The sequence below is a fragment of the Schistocerca serialis genome, chromosome 5, assembly GCF_023864345.2.
Source record: "Schistocerca serialis cubense isolate TAMUIC-IGC-003099 chromosome 5, iqSchSeri2.2, whole genome shotgun sequence".
Taxonomy (NCBI): domain Eukaryota; kingdom Metazoa; phylum Arthropoda; class Insecta; order Orthoptera; family Acrididae; genus Schistocerca; species Schistocerca serialis.
This window is the reverse complement of record NC_064642.1, coordinates 384,947,844-384,964,752: the sequence shown is the minus strand read 5'-3', so window position 1 is coordinate 384,964,752 and position 16,909 is coordinate 384,947,844. Positions and strand designations below refer to the sequence as shown.

General features: G+C 38.1%; 1 protein-coding gene across 1 annotated transcript in view; it reads left to right on the top strand.

Moving 5' to 3' along the window:
- Positions 1-16,909, top strand: part of LOC126481961 (E3 ubiquitin-protein ligase MYCBP2-like) — a 147,436-nt gene that overhangs the window by 77,187 nt on the left and 53,340 nt on the right. Inside the window, exons 6-10 of the mRNA XM_050105924.1 lie at positions 9,377-9,555; positions 9,642-9,809; positions 9,927-10,145; positions 10,608-10,812; positions 16,674-16,841. Coding sequence (XP_049961881.1) covers positions 9,377-9,555; positions 9,642-9,809; positions 9,927-10,145; positions 10,608-10,812; positions 16,674-16,841 — 939 coding nt within the window. The remainder of the gene's footprint in view (positions 1-9,376; positions 9,556-9,641; positions 9,810-9,926; positions 10,146-10,607; positions 10,813-16,673; positions 16,842-16,909) is intronic.

Genomic DNA, 16,909 nt, shown 5'->3' with positions numbered 1-16,909 from the left:
TAGAGGGAGACCAAGAGATGAATACACTAAGCAGATTCAGAAGGATGTAGGTTGCAGTAGGTACTGGGAGATGAAGAAGCTTGCACAGGATAGAGTAGCATTGAGAGCTGCATCAAATCAGTCTCTGGACTGAAGACCACAACAACAACTGTGTTCAGTTTTTGACAGGCTATCGACTGGGCCATCTTACCAATATATCTGAGTGAGGTGTAATGGAAAGTTTCCTTTGTAAGACTACATGAGATTTTTCATCCTTAACCATAGCTATGTCTCCCTTAAGGGGAAGATATATAGTGATTCTGTGGCACGGCCGAGGGGATCCACATGGCACTCTCACACTCCAAAAAACCCAGAGAAACCTTTCTAGCCCCCAATATCCTAAACTCATTGTCTGGCTTAGGTTCGCTGATGGTATTTTTATGATTTGGACCCAGAACCAAGAAGTTATCCTCATTCCTTGACAGCATCAACACCTTCTATCATACCTATTCCATATGTTCATCCTTAAAACAGTGTGCCATCTCAACAATCATTGACAGCCACATCTGGTGGCTACATGAAAACCTCTGCACATATCAGTCTACCAACCATTGAAGTACTTCCATTTTGGTAGCTGCCATACCTTCCACACTAAAAATTGTCTGCTGTACAGTTGGGCCACGCATTAACAGCACATCTGCAGTTAAAAAGCATTCATTTCCCATATGCTGAGTGGCTTACTAAAGCCCTCACTACCCTTCAGACCTAGTCTGTAAACAGATGTCCTATACTATGCACACACATGCCCCTAATCTTCTAACCACTACACAAACAAGCAGCAATGGAGCACGTCGCCTCTACCTCATGTTATCCAGTGTCACAACAGGCTCAGAAAGCTTCACTGTATTCTTCACTGGAGCTTCAACTCCCTATCATCATGCCCATCCTTCTTACAATCTTTCCTTCTCCCAAAATGATATCCCATCAATCCAGCTAATATATGAAATATTCTGGTCCATCGTTATGCTACATTTATTCCCATCCCCTTGCCATAATGGTCATATCCCTGTGTAAGACCCATAGTCTCTTCAGAATTATTTAAAGAATGTCACTTTCACAGGAGCATGTGGAGGCACAGAGCACAGTTTCCATGTCCTGCATGAACATGTGCATAATCTTACATTTCATTCATCTTGCTCAAACTCACAAACCTCTAAGTGTACAGTGTACTGGGAGAGCTGCAGTATGTTTTAATATCTGTTTTAGAAAACTCCACTGACACGAGTCTTATCACTATCACAATGCTTAAAGTGTCACTGTCACTGTTGTTATTTAATGAAATAATCATGTCCTCCTCTGAATTTTCTAAAACAGCTTCATTCTGCCATGCTCTTACCATGATGCAGTGCATTTTATGGACAGCTTTCTTCCAGTCTTCAGAGACAACACTTTAACAGCTTCTTTTGTGAGTGCTTCAACTGCTGACATCATAAATTTGTTATTATTGTTGGCAATGTAATCTTTACTTTGGTTTAATATTAATAAGAATCACCACAGCTGTCTTAAGGTACATTTATTATGTCACAACCATTTTTGTTCAATGGACATCATCAAGAGACATGTCTCATAACAAATTCTCACAGAATTGTGCTGATATCATGACTCAGGAAGTCTAGTCATCTTAATATCACTGAAGGCACATTCTGGAACATAAGCCTCAAACATATGCCAAGCATATGTACAAACAAAATGAGGCTTGAGTACAGGGAACATGACATGTAATCTGATCTGTTCTCTCATATACAATTAGTATTTATTCTGTTGCATATCTTGGAAGTGAGAGTGCTGTACAAGGAATGAAGACCCAAATAACTTGATGAAGATTGTTAAAAGGATTGGGAGTCTTGAACAGTCAAAACCCAAGAACTACTAATTGCTATTGTGATTCATTTCAACTTGTCAGCTATGAACCATGGACCTTACCGTTGGTGGGGAGGCTTGCGTGCCTCAATGATACAGATAGCCATACCGTAGGTGCAATCACAACAGAGGGGTATCTGTTGAGAGTCCAGACAAACGTGTGGTTCCTGAAGAGGGGCAGCAGCCTTTTCAGTAGTTGCAGGGGCAACAGCCTGGATGATTGACTGATCTGGCCCTGTAACACTAACCAAATCGGCCTTGCTGTTGTGGTACTGTGAACGGCTGAAAGCAAGGGGAAACTACAGCCGTAATTTTTCCCGAGGACATGCAGCTTTACTGTATGATTAAATGATGATGGCGTCCTCTTGGGTAAAATATTCCGGAGGTGAAATAGTCCCCCATTCGGATCTCCGGGCGGGGACTACTCAAGAGGATGTCGTTATCAGGAGAAAGAAAACTGGCGTTCTACGGGTGGAATGTCAGATCCCTTAATCGGGCAGGTAGGTTAGAAAATTTAAAAAGGGAAATGGATAGGTTAAAGTTAGATATAGTGGGAATTAGTGAAGTTCGGTGGCAGGAGGAACAAGACTTTTGGTCAGGTGAATACAGGGTTATAAATACAAAATCAAATAGGGGTAATGCAGGAGTAGGTTTAATAATGAATAAAAAATAGGAGTGTGGGTAAGCTACTACAAACAGCATAGTGAACGCATTATTGTGGCCAAGATAGACACGAAGCCCACGCCTACTACAGTATTACAAGTTTATATCCCAACTAGCTCTGCAGATGATGAAATGTATGATGAGACAAAAGAAATTATTCAGGTAGTGAAGGGAGATGAAAATTTAATAGTCATGGGTGACTGGAATTCGACAGTAGGAAAAGGAAGAGAAGGAAACGTAGTAGGTGAATATGGATTGGGGCTAAGAAATGAAAGAGGAAGCCGCCTGGTAGAATTTTGCACAGAACATAACTTAATCATAGCTAACACTTAGTTCAAGAATCATAAAAGAAGGTTGTATACATGGAAGAACCCTGGAGATACTAAAAGGTTTCAGATGGATTATATAATGGTAAGACAGAGATTTGGGAACCAGATTTTAAATTGTAAGACATTTCCAGGGGCAGATGAGGACTCTGACCACAATCTATTGGTTACGAACTGTAGATTAAAACTCAAGAAACTGCAAAAAGGTGGGAATTTAAGGAGATGGGACCTGGATAAACTGAAAGAACCAGAGGTTGTACAGAGTTTCAGGGAGAGCATAAGGGAACAATTGACAGGAATGGGGGAAAGAAACACAGTAGAAGAAGAATGGGTAGCTTTGAGGAATGAAATAGTGAAGGCAGCAGAGGATCAAGTAGGTAAAAAGACAAGGGCTAGTAGAAATCCTTGGGTAACAGAAGAAATACTGAATTTAATTGATGAAAGGAGAAAATATAAAAATGCAGTAAGTGAAGCAGGCAAAAAGGAATACAAACGTCTCAAAAATGAGATCGACAGGAAGTGTAAAATGGCTAAGCAGGGATGGCTACAGCACAAATGTAAGGATGTAGAGTCTTATCTCATGAGGGGTAAGATAGATATTGCCTGCAGGAAAATTAAAGAGACCTTTGGAGAAAAGAGAACCACTCGCATGAATATCAAGAGCTCAGATGGAAACCCAGTTCTATGCAAAGAAGGGAAAGCAGAAAGGTGGAAGGAGTATATAGAGGGTCTATACAGGGGCGATGTTCTTGAGGACAATATTATGGAAATGGAAGAGGAGGTAGATGAAGATGAAATGGGAGATACGGTACTGTGTGAAGAGTTTGACAGAGCACTGAAAGACCTGAGTCGAAACAAGGCCCCGGGAGTAGACAACATTCCATTAGAACTACTGACAGCCTTGGGAGAGCCAGTCCTGACAAAGCTCTACCATCTGGTGAGCAAAATGTATGAAACAGGCAAAATTCCCTCAGACTTCAAGAAGAATATAATAATTCCAATCCCAAAGAAAGCAGGTGTTGACAGATGTGAAAATTACCGAACTATCAGTTTAATAAGTCACAGCTGCAAAATACTAACACGAATTCTTTACAGAGGAATGGAAAAACTGGTAGAAGCCGACCTCGGGGAAGATCAGTTTGGATTCTGTAGAAGTGCTGGAACACGTAAGGCAATACTGACCCTATGACTTATCTTAGAAGAAAGCTTAAGGAAAGGCAAACCTACATTTCTAGCATTTGTAGACTTAGAGAAAGCTTTTGACAATGTTGACTGGAATACTCTCTTTCAAATTCTGAGGGTGGCAGGGGTAAAATACAGGGAGGGAAAGGCTATTTACAATTTGTACAGAAATCAGATGGCAGTTATAAGAGTTGAGGGACATGAAAGGGAAGCAGCGGTTGGGAAGGGAGTGAGACAGGGTTGTAGCCTCTCCCCGATGCTATTCAATCTGTATATTGAGCAAGCAATAAAGGAAACAAAAGAAATGTTCGGAGTAGGCATTAAAATCCATGGAGAAGAAATAAAAACTTTAAGGTTCGCCGATGACATTGTAATTCTGTCAGAGATGGCAAAGGATTTGGAAGAGCAGTTGAACGGAATGGACAGTGTCTTGAAAGGAGGGTATAAGATGAATATCAACAAAAGCAAAACGAGGATAATAGAATGTAGTCGAATTAAGTCGGGTGATGCTGAGGGAATTACAGTAGGAAATGAGACACTTAAAGTAGTAAAGGAGTTTTGCTATTTGGTGTGCAAAATAACTGAGGATGGTCGAAGTAGAGAGGATATAAAATGTAGACTGGCAATGGGAAGGAAAGCGTTTCTGAAGAAGAGAAATTTGTTAGCATCGAGTATAGATTTAAGTGTCACGAAGTCGTTTCTGAAAGTATTTGTATGGAGTGTAGCCATGTATGGAAGTGAAACATGGACGGTAAATAGTTTAGACAAGAAGAGAATAGAAGTTTTTGAAATGTGGTGCTACAGGAGAATGCTGAAGGTCAGATGGGTAGATCACATAACTAATGAGGAAGTATTGAATAGGATTGGGGAGAAGAGAAGTTTGTGGCGCAATTAGACCAGAAGAAGGGATCGGTTGGTAGGAGATCTCCTGAGGCATCAAGGGATCACCAATTTAGTACTGGAGGGCAGCGTGGAGGGTAAAAATCGTAGAGGGAGACCAAGAGATGAATACACTAAGCAGATTCAGAAGGATGTAGGCTACAGTAGGTACTGGGAGATGAAGAAGCTTGCACAGGATAGAGTAGCATGGAGAGCTGCATCAAACCAGTCTCCGGACTGAAGACCACAACAACAACATTATGACACACAAGGAACCATAACAAGTGTGAACTAGCTAGAAAGTACAGCAGATTTGTTTTTATCTAACAAAGGGACCTTATGGACTGGGTTTCTGAGTGCTGTGAAGTACAAAAGAAATCATTGAATCTCAGTCCTAGGTAGCTGAATAGTTAATGCGAAAGTCTGGTAGCTGTAAAGTTTGTGCTTTGAATCTGGCTAGCAACATTTGTTTGTTTTACTATCATTGAAATTCCATATTTATTAACAAATGGAAATGTTAATTAATGAATGCGAATCATAACTGTTGATATTTTTAGTTATTAACTGGATGAAAATAACGGTATTCACAATAAACTAAAATGTGGTGCAAAAATGCAAAATATCAAATATGAAATAAAATAAAATACTATTTTATTTCTGGAGACTGAATAGTATTATTGATGTATTTAATGAATTTTCATTTAAAAATGAGGCATTTCACAAGTCTGTATCAAATTTTATTTTATTTTCATGGAATTTCTAATCATCAGTGCACTTAGTTTTCAAGACGAGTTATGATTTAAGTTCTCTGGGTTAGCACTATGAGTAATGCAACTGCTTTTTGATTCCTTCATTTTTTCAGCCTTTATGTTATTTTTTATTAGAAAATACACAGTTGTATTCATTATCCATTGTATATATGATTTAAATACTTTAATGAACATGAATCGTCAGTCTTGTAAAAACCAACTTGTGCTCTACTCAAATGATATCCTGAAAGCCATGGATCAGTCAGATGGATGCAGTATTTTGCAACTTTCCAAAAGATTTTGTCTGTTTTTCACATGAACATTTATTTACAAAAGTGTTGTTATATGGGAAATCAAACAAAATTTATGACTGGATCAAGAATGCAACATGTTACCTTGAATGGAAAGAAGTAGAAGTACCCTCTGGTGTGCCTCAAGGAAGTGTATTGGGACTGTTGCTGTTCATGTTGCATATTAATAACCCGACAGACTATATTAATAGTAGCATCAGATTTTTTGCAGATGATACTGTTATCTATAGTGAAGTACTGTCTGAAAGAAAGCTGCACAAACATTGATAAGATACTTCCTCGCAGATTAAAGTTCTGTGCTGGACGAGAGCTTGAACCTGAGACCATTGTCTTTTGTGGCAAGTACTAATCTGACTGAGTTATTCAGGCATGACTCACAATCTGCACTCACAGCTTTACTTCCACCAGTACCTCATCTCCTACCTTCCAGGAAAGTTCAAATCAGAATATGCTCTGCTACAAAGAGAAAATTCATTCTCGAAAAATCTTGATAAGATTTAAAAGTGATGTAAAGAATAGCAACTTGTTTTATATGATCATACAAGTAATGTTATACCTTTCCAAAACTCAAAAAATTTGTATCCTGCAACACCAGTGAGTCACATTTGGAATCACTCAACTCATATAAAATATCTGGCTGTAACAATTTGTAGGGGTATAAAATGGAGTGACTACATAGGCTCAGCCATATGTAAGGCAGCTAGCATACTTCAGATCATTGGCAGCACACTGGGAAAATGCAGTCAGTCTAGAAAGAAGACTGTGTACAAGTCATATGTGCATACCATCTTAGTACATTGCTCAAGTGAGTGGGATCCATACCTGATATGGCCAACATGGGATATTGGACATATAAAAAGAAGGGTGGGGCAAATTGTCACAATTTTGTTTGATTCATGGGAGAGTGTCATGGAAGTGTTGAAAAACTCGAATTGACAGATGCACGAAGATAGATGCCAATTATCCCATGAAATTCTATTTACAAAGTTTCAAGAACCAGTATTAATTTAAGAATCTATAGATAATCTTCAGATTCTTATATATCATTCCTTTAGGGTCAGTGAAGGGAAGATTAGACTAATTACAGGATGCACAGAGGCATCTAAGCAGTCATTATTCACATGCTCCATGTGCAGTGGGAATGGGAAGATATCTTAACATGTGGTACAATGCCAAGTACCCTCTGCTGTCCATTAATGAGTGCTTTGCTGATTTGTATGTAGATGTAGAGTCATTGGAGGCTCATTCCACATCAAACTGTTCTGGGTTTTAATTATCATGCCCATTACTCATTTTTCATGCTGTATGCTGTTGTTCCCTGTAGGAAGTTTCAATTTAACCCTGTTTGTTTTCTGTTCCTGAGTGTCATTGTTGCAGTCTTTGTAGTTATCATATTAAGGTGGATTACATTGAAATACTGGATGACTTTATCACTAACCCTCCCACACAAAATCTCCTGTCTTTTGTAAACTTATTGTTAGTTTATTGCACAATGAGTTGAAAATTCTTGAGGCAAAGCTAAGGGGGTTTCCTGATTGGTTGCAGTTTTTATCCCCATCAGTTTTCTTTTCCTTTTCAGTGGATAGTAAAAGTTTTCTTGATTGCTAACTGCAATGTGTGTTGTAAATTGTGAGAATGTTATTAATAAGTATGACTAGAAATGGGAAAAGAATGATTGGAAGAGTTTTGCAAAACATTGCTATCATTTAATTTAACTGATGAAATGAGAAAATATAAAAATGCAGCAAATGAAGCAGGCCAAAGGGAATATAAATGTCTTAAAAACTGCTGAATAGCTAAGCCAGAATGACTAGAGGACACATGTAATGGTTTAGGAGCATATTTCACTAGGTGAAAGATAGATACCACCTACAGGAAAATTGAAGAGGCCTTTGGAGAGAAGAGGAGCACCTGTATGAATATCAAGGGTTCAGATGGAAATTCATACCAAGCAAAGAAGGGAAAGCTGAAAGGTGGAAAGAGAGTGTACGGTCTGTGCATGGGAGATGAATTTGAAGGCAGTGTTATACAAAGCGAAGAGACTGCAGATGACAATGAGATAGCAGATACTATGAGGAATATGAGAAAGCACTGAAAGACCAAAGTCAAAACAAAGCCCCTAGAGTAGATGACATTCCATCAGATAGCCCTGGGAGAGCCATCCATGACAAAACTGTTCCATCTGCTATGAAAGATGTAAGATGTAAGAGATAGGCAAAGTATCCTCAGACTTCAAGAAGAATATAATAATTCCAATTCCAAAGAAAGCAGATGCTGTCAGGAGTGAATATTACTGAATTGTCAGTTTAACAAGTCATGCTTGCAAAATAATACCACAAATTCCTTACAGAAGAGTGGAAGAATTGGTAGAAGCCAACCTCGGGGAAGATCAGTGTGGATTCTGGAGAAATGTAGAAACATACAGGGCAATACTGACCCAATGACTTAGCTTAGCAGATAGGTTAAGGGAAGGTAAATCTACATTTATAGCATTCTTAGACTTACAGAAAGCTTTTTGACTATGTTGACTGGAATATACTCTTTAAAATTCTGAAGGTAGCAGGGATGAAAACAGCAAGCCAAAGGCTGTTTACCACTTGTACAGAAATGAACAGCAGTCATAAGAGTTGTGAGCCATTAAAGGAAAGCAGTAGCTGAGAAAGTAGACAGGGTTGTAGCGTATCCCCAACGTTATTCAATCTGTACATTGAGCAAATGTAAAGGAAAACAAAGAAAAATTTGTAGTAGGAATTAAAGTTGTGACGCTATAGAAGGATGCTGAAGATTAGATTGGTAGATTGTGTAAATAATGAGGAGGTACTGGATAGAATTGGGGAGACAAGAAATTTGTGGTACAGCTTGACTAAAATAAGGGATCAGTTGATAGGACACATTCTGAAACATTAAGGAATAACCAAGTTAGTATTGGTAGGAAGTGCAGGGGGGGGGGGGATAAAAATCATAGAGGGAGACCAAGAGATGAATACAGTAAGCAGATTCAGGAAGATGTAGGTTGCAGTAGTTATTCAGAGATGAAGAGGCTTGCACAGGATAGAGTGGCATGAAGAACTGGATCAAACCAGTCTTCAAACTGAAGACCACAAGAAAAATAATAACATGTTATCATCATGAAATATAATTGAGATATAAAGGTTGAGGGATTGCTGTAATGTTTAAGAGTTGTTAAAACTGATCTAGCAAGTCTGAGACCTTGGAATTCATCTTTGAGCAGATCTACAAAGTTTTCTTTAATTGTAAGACACATCTGTTTACCTCTTGTGCTTTTGATTCATCAAATAATAGTTACATATTTCAGATTTGTTAGTATTAAGGCAACTGAGACAGGTGTTTTCATTTGTGTTAACAGATATTCACAGCAGTCAGACCACAAAATCACTGGCAAGTGATGGACAATATTTATACTTATATACGTCAAAAGGTCTTTTCAAGATAGGCTCTGGTTATGGTGGAACTGTAAAGGCTAACATATACATCCACAAATCAGATTTCTTTATTGATGAAAAAGGATGGCTAGGATTTGCTTATGTGAGTATTTATTTTGTAACTTTATTTGTCATTGTTTTGGCTTCTTATTATAGTGTAAATTGATACTGTATGTGTTTACTTCATAGGGAATGCTGTACTTCAAATTTGTTGGGAAAAAAGGCTGTGAGTTACTGCTTATGGACAGAGAATCATTGAAAGTCATGGATATTGTTTCCCTGGAAGGGAAAGATTGTGGTTCTTGCGTAATGTTTTCTGATGGAGAAAATCTTGGAATGATTACAGCAGCAAAAGATGTACGATATTTATCATCACTTTTTCCAAAAATTTTGCTATATTTATCATCTTCAATTGAGTAAGAATTAATGAGAACTCTAGTTACTATACATCTGCACTTCATGTATATGTTTCAGGATGGTTTTGTTGTTCGTACAATAAATCCTACCAGTTCACCCGTTGTGTCAGTCAATGAACTTCCCCTTAAGTTAGCAAGAAAATGTGTTGATGTTTTTGGATATGCTACATTTGATGAAGAAACCATGATACACACTGTACAGATTGGCTATGATGAAGAAATAGCTGTGATTGCTGCAGGGAAGGATTTTGGTTTAATAAGAACTAACTCAGGAAAGGTAAGGCAATAAATTCTCTATATCCTGGAATGGAACTGTGATTTAAATTAATAATTTATTTGAGTAGAATTTGCAACAATTACTTTTTTTGAAGTTTTGATATAATTTATTTTCTGTACCGTTAACTAGTTTTCAGGCCACTGCAAGCTCATCATCAGATACTACTCCTGTATCACTTCCATGTGATGATGATCCTGTAGCAGCTTAAAATCTAGTTAATGGTAAAAAAAAGTTGTATCAAAACTTCAGAAAAGCAAATGATTGCATATTCTGCCAAAAGAAATTCCCAATGCAAAGCAGATAAATTTCCAAAAATGTACTAAAAGGAATTTCTTTGCATTTTAATTAAATAGTGACAGTAAAAATGCTACAGAACAAAATATGTCTGAGAAACACATTTTTGTGTTTATATTGGTGTAGTTAGTAACATACAGTGCTTCACTGCTTTCCCCCTGTTTTCAGGTCTTTTATTGTGGCAAATCAGCAAGTCTAGGAATCAAACAAGGAGGCCTCAGAAATGGCAAATGGGCTGAACTACCAATCACTAAGTCTCCTAAAATAACCCACTTTGCTGTTGGTCATGAAGGTCTTCATGCAGTGCTGATCTCTGAAGATGGATCTGTGTTTTTTGTTGGAACAGCAAGAAGAGGAGAAGATGGCGATCAGAGTAAGATATTCTTCATCATGTGTACATGTACATGAAACAAAGTTTCAAAAATAAAATGTGTCTTAAGGAAACTATGGTAGTTTTTATGATAATTTATAAAATAAATAACTGCAGAAGTGACATGATGTACAGGGTATTAAAGGAGGAACAATAAATATTTTAGGTGCTCTTAGACTTTTTCAAGTAAAACATTCCACACAACAAGTGTCCAGTTTTTATTTGTTTCAGAGGTTTGTTTAAAAAGTGACTGAAACAAATATTCATAGAAGGTGATAACCAACCTCCGATTATTAAGTTTGAAGTTGAATATCATAAATCCCACCTCCAACTTCAATGCCCTTTTGAATTCACTTGGCAACCACAAGTGTAGCTCTTCTGAGGTCACCTTTTTTATTGGGGTGCACTATTCATAATCTGATTGATCAATCCATCTCTTGTGTTTACTTTTATATTTCTAGCTCTCACCTCTCAACCATCACCACTGACAAAAAATCTAAAGGGGGAGGGTGTAAGGATCTTGATGGCCAATGAATGTGATAATTTCTGCTGGTCTGTCTTCTGATAGGAATGTTGGGTTTAAATGATGTCTCATTAGAATTTGATGACTACAATGTGATGACTAGAATATATGGGGCCCCATCTTGATGGAATAACATATTCACCCTTGTAGGCAAAGGAACCGATTCTGATAATTCTGGAAGCTCATTCTCAAGAAAGTACAGATAACTAGGTCCTGTAAGAAGATGCAGTAATGCAAGAGGTTCCATCAGCTTATTGTCTATCATCCTACACCTCACATTTACAGAGAAACGTTCTTGAAAAGGTGTCTCCACAGAGGCTTGTGGGTTTTTGTTGCACCACCAGTGTGATTTATGAGTGTTATAGATACTGTCATGTGTGAAAGCGGCTTCATCAGTAAACAGTTCTAATGGACTAGTTGCTAAAATGCAATGAGCCAGAGATAAAATTCCAGTCATCTACAGTCATCTCCTTGTTGAATGTCATGATTAATACCCCAGGCACATTCAGTAATCTGTGGTGGCCTGCAATGTTTGCATGCCTCTGAGATCTCGGGGTCCCCAGATGTCTGTACAAGAGCTTTGTTGATTATTGTAGCGTATGTAGTGTCCAGTAGCTAGAGGAGCTGAGCAAGGTATTCAAAAAGATTGCCAAGGTCTCTCCACGAGGCTGTGTAAGTGGTCTATTGATCAGAGATCTTAGTATTGGCCTCCCTATTACATCTGCTAAACAGGGAAGATATTGTTGAAGGTGCCGCTACGTATGCAGATGAGATTCTAGTAGTTGTGTCTGCAGACTTCAGGGCGAGACTTGAGGGAATGTTGAATGATGTGCTTATTCAGATGCAGCTGTGGTGCATGGGCAACACACACACACACACACACACACACACATATTTGAAGGGAAGAGTTCCTCCTGCTAGAAATACCTTCCTCAGGCTTGATGGAATCCCTATAAATTACAACACTGTTTCCAGATAGCTAGGAATTCCTGTATACAAGAAAAGGAGCTTTCTAGAACATGTAAAATCCTTTACTCAGAAAGTGGCTAAAATCATCCATAAGGCTGCGCATGCTGGCACTCCCAACTATAAATTATTGTTGCATTTGATGCGGTTGTATCATAAAGCTATGCTATTGTGGGCTTTGCTGTGAGCATCTGGGTACATCAGCTTCAACTACAGAAACAATACTGTGATGAAATCAGCAGAGTGTACTTCTTAGGCTCACTGTCACCTTTTGCAGCACATCTGTTGTGGGTTTACTGGTGATTCTTAGTATATGTCGTATGGGTATGATGGTGTGTTACAGGTCAGCATTGTATTGGTTGGGATGTGAACAATATGATTATGTGTATGATGTCATAGGAGCTCATATTATTGATGAAAGTCACTAATGAGCCTGGAAATTAAGTAAACAGAAATCTGATTGGGACACTAGAAGTGCTGCAAAGTGGGTATGCCAAGCATTAGGAACTGGCTCAGACTGCATTGCATCAGCCCTATTAGACATATGGTGCACTGATTAAAATGTCATGGTCCACATTCCAAACATCTGTATTGATTGGGATGTAGTAACACATCAATCTGAGAGGAAAGTCCTGCTGATGACGACATTGCCTCATTCCCAGGTAGAGAGAGAACACAGAATGCAGACAGTTAGAGTACATTCTGCAAACAGTTGTAAGTGACTGGAAACTATGGGCTACAGTTAATGAATGCACATTGCGTACCTATTAAATTGGTGCATTAGTTCATAGCATTTTTGTTTTGCATGTTGTTATTCCAATTGCTATAGGTTTTTATCTACAAATTACTTCCCTGAAGTGCAACCATCACTGCTGACATTTATTGTCAACAACTGAAACATCTTGCAGACACAGTCCAAGAACAACAACCAGGAAGACTGCATGAAGTGATTCTCCTCCATGATAAGGCCCACCTAAATTCTGGTAGATTGACAAAAAACTCTATACAGGAGTTGGGTTGGGAAGTCATTCCACACCCACCTTCTTCACCTGATCCTGCACCCTCAGATTTTCACCTTTACTGCTCTCTGTTGAACAATCTTCAAGGAATTTCCTTTCCAAAAGAAAATGTCCTCTGAACATGGCTTGACAAGTTCTTCATCTCTAAACCATGTGACTTCTATAGTCGCAGAATCAAAAAGTTATCCCAGCATTGCCAGATGGTTGTAAGTAGTGAAGGAGACTATATTATTTATGACTAAAGTCTCTGTTATGTGTATCTCTTGTGTTTATTGAACTTATGGAAAAATGCTACGAACTTATGCACCAACCAAATATATATACTCACTCTTTATTATTATTATTATTTGTGCCAATCATTCTCCACAATGTCCGCCCCCGGTAGCTGAGTGGTCAGCACAACAGAATGTCAATCCCAAGGGCCCGGGTTCGATTCCCGGCAGCGTCAGAGATTTTCTCCACTCAGGGACTGGATGTTGTGTTGTCCTAATCATCATCAATTCATCCCCATCGAAGCGCAAGTAGCTGAAGTGGCGTCAAATCGAAAGTTTTGCACCCGGCGAACGGTCTACCCTATGGGAGGCCCTAGTCACACAACACGACATGACATGACATTCTCCACAATGCAGGAAACAAGATTTGTAGTCTGTTGATGTTTGGATATTCAGAGCATCCACTTAATCTTATAGCCAGAAAGTTGAGCATTTACTTTATATTGGTTTGGTGCATAAGTTCATAGCCTAATTTTTAGTTAATTGGCAAATCTCAAGTTCTTCTGAGGCTGCCTGTAACAAATTTAGTAATGCAAGCTGGAAGTTATTTACTTATAACTTGAATAATTTTTAATATTCTGTTTTATTTCTACATTAATATTAACAATAGTTGTTGTTAACATAATTTATAACTGTGTAATAATATAAAACATTTCATGTCACCATCACTGTGAATAAAAATGATTGAAGCAGTTCATATGTAACATCTGCCACATTCTTGTGTGTGCAATGCCAATTCATGTAGAAACTCTGCATGTGCTTGTTAGAAGACTACATTTTACCAACTGAATAATGCCTTTTACTTCATCCACACTGTTCATTTGTGCACTCAGGTGAGATATGTCTTTGAATACTGCAAAAGTCTTACACAATTTAGTGAAAACATGAGCAAACACTGTGGACTCTGATTCTCTGCAGTTAGGAAATCATCTACTTTTTCTCTACAAGCAACAGCAGCATTTCCATTACAAAACCCGTACACAGGTATTCAGCATTTGCAAATATGTATGGCATGCTTAAATGATACAGTGAAATTGGCCAACAAATCACAACCACAGTTTAAAATTTTAATTACATGTACTAAAGCATAACTTCACAACTTGAAGTTTGAAACAAAAATGTGAGTCAACAAATAAACCCATAGCAACTGAAGAATAATACACAAAATGAAAACTTACCTCTATAACCAGATGAATCACTGTAACTGATAAAAATTCAATCACATAACATGGAATTTTTTAATCTGTACCACCAACTTCTACAATCCAGGGTGATTCAAGAAGGAAGAACTCATTTCAGTTGTTTATTACAGATAAACCATGAAAGATAGAAACACATTGTGCATGTCAGTGGATAGAGAAAGGCCCAAAGTTTATGTGCACACAAACACTATACTGTACAGTCAACGTGAGCACCATGTGTTGCTCAAGAAACATCGAAATGGTAGTCCATTTCATGCCACCCACAAATCAACAGGTTTCTGTTTATTGAATCAACAGCCCCAACAATTCAATTTCTCTCCTCTTGAAGAGTAACTGTCATAAGCAGGCAAAAACTGTGTTTTATATTCCCCCACAGAAAACACTCACAAGGTGCGAGGTCTGGCGACATGGGAGGCCAAAAGCAATGAACAAGATCTTGTTGTCAAGCCAACCTCTGCACCTCAAGGTGAAAGGGGGGAGGGGGAGGGGGGGCATTATGGATAAAAATAAAATTATTGTCATCTTTGTGAAGTTGAGGAAACAACCAATTTTTCAGCATGTCCAGATATTACATTCCTGTTGCAATTTCCTCCACAAAAAGAAAGGTACATAAACTTTGTAAACATAAACAGAAGAAAGCACATTCAGTTTCAGGAAGTCTCTTTCACGTTTGATGATGATGCCAGGATTTTGTGGCCTCCAAATTCTTCCATTATGGTGGTTTGCTTTATCCGATAGATGAAACATCAATTCATCTGAAAAGATGAGTCATTCAGAAAAAGTTTCATCTCGCATCACCTGGAGAATTGAAATCCAAAATTTGTACCTTCTCTTATGGTCACTGGGACACAGTTGCTGCAGTAAGTGCAACTTCTAAGTTATCATATGCAGGTGTTGTTTCAGAACTTGTCACACTATTGTTTGGGGAACCTGAAGTTCTTGGCTTCCCTGTCTTGTGGACTTCTGAGGGCACTTTGTGAACACATCTGGGATATGCTTGACATTTTCATCAGTCATGTGTGGTCAACCAGTGCTCTTCCCTTAGCATATGCAACCAACATCCAAGAATTTCGTATGGCAGTCATAAATCTGCTTGTGCGGAGATAGATTCTTGCTGAATTTATGGTGGAATGCACATTGCTCTTGGACAATGGGTTGAACTTGCTTAAATTACAACACATAAAATGATTTCTTTTGTTCTGTATTCACTGTGTTGCTACAAACAAAAAGCAGTGCAACTGTGTCAAAACTTTGAACCTTCCTTTATCTAGTGACATGTGCAATGTGTTTCTGTCTTTTATAGTTTGTCTGTAACAAACGATTGAAATCTCTTCTTTCTTGGACAATGGATTGAACTTGCTTAAATTCCAACACATAAAACAATTTATTTTGTTCTGTAATCACTATGTTGCTACAAACAAAAAACAGCGCAACTGTGTCAAAACTTTGAACCTTCCTCTATCTAGTGACGTGCACAATATGTCTCTGTCTTTTATAGTTTGTCTGTAACAAACAATTGAAATCGCTTCTTAGTTTTTGAATCATCTGGTATATACTGTCCCTCTTGAAACACTCATATAACTATTTCTCAAACTATGGTGTAATTCTGTGAAATAGAAGTGACACCAATACAAAAATTGCTGATGTTACAAGATATATTTCATTTATAAAATATGAATATATGTTTCAGATTGGAACATACAGCATTTTGAACTTTATAACTTTTGTAGGAATCTGTATTATCTGCCTGATGGTCATGTGTGACATGCCTCAGAATTATGGTGTTGGGTGGTTTTATTGACACTCATTTTTATTTTTTAGAATAAACATTATACTTCCCTTTTGGTGATCAGATAACTACTCATTTTATATTTAATTTTAGGTAAAGCCCGTAGGCAGCCAAAACCTGTAAAGCCAAAGAAAATGGTTAAAGTTGAGGGCCAAGTTATTGTACATGCTGCATGTAATAATGGCACCACAGCTCTTGTTACAAGGGAAGGGGAACTGCTTATGTTCGGCAAAGATACAGCTCACTGTGATCCTGCTACAGGTATGTGACAAATTATGTTTTCACTTTCTTATGTGAATGGATTATGCCATCTTCTTGTAAGGTATCTG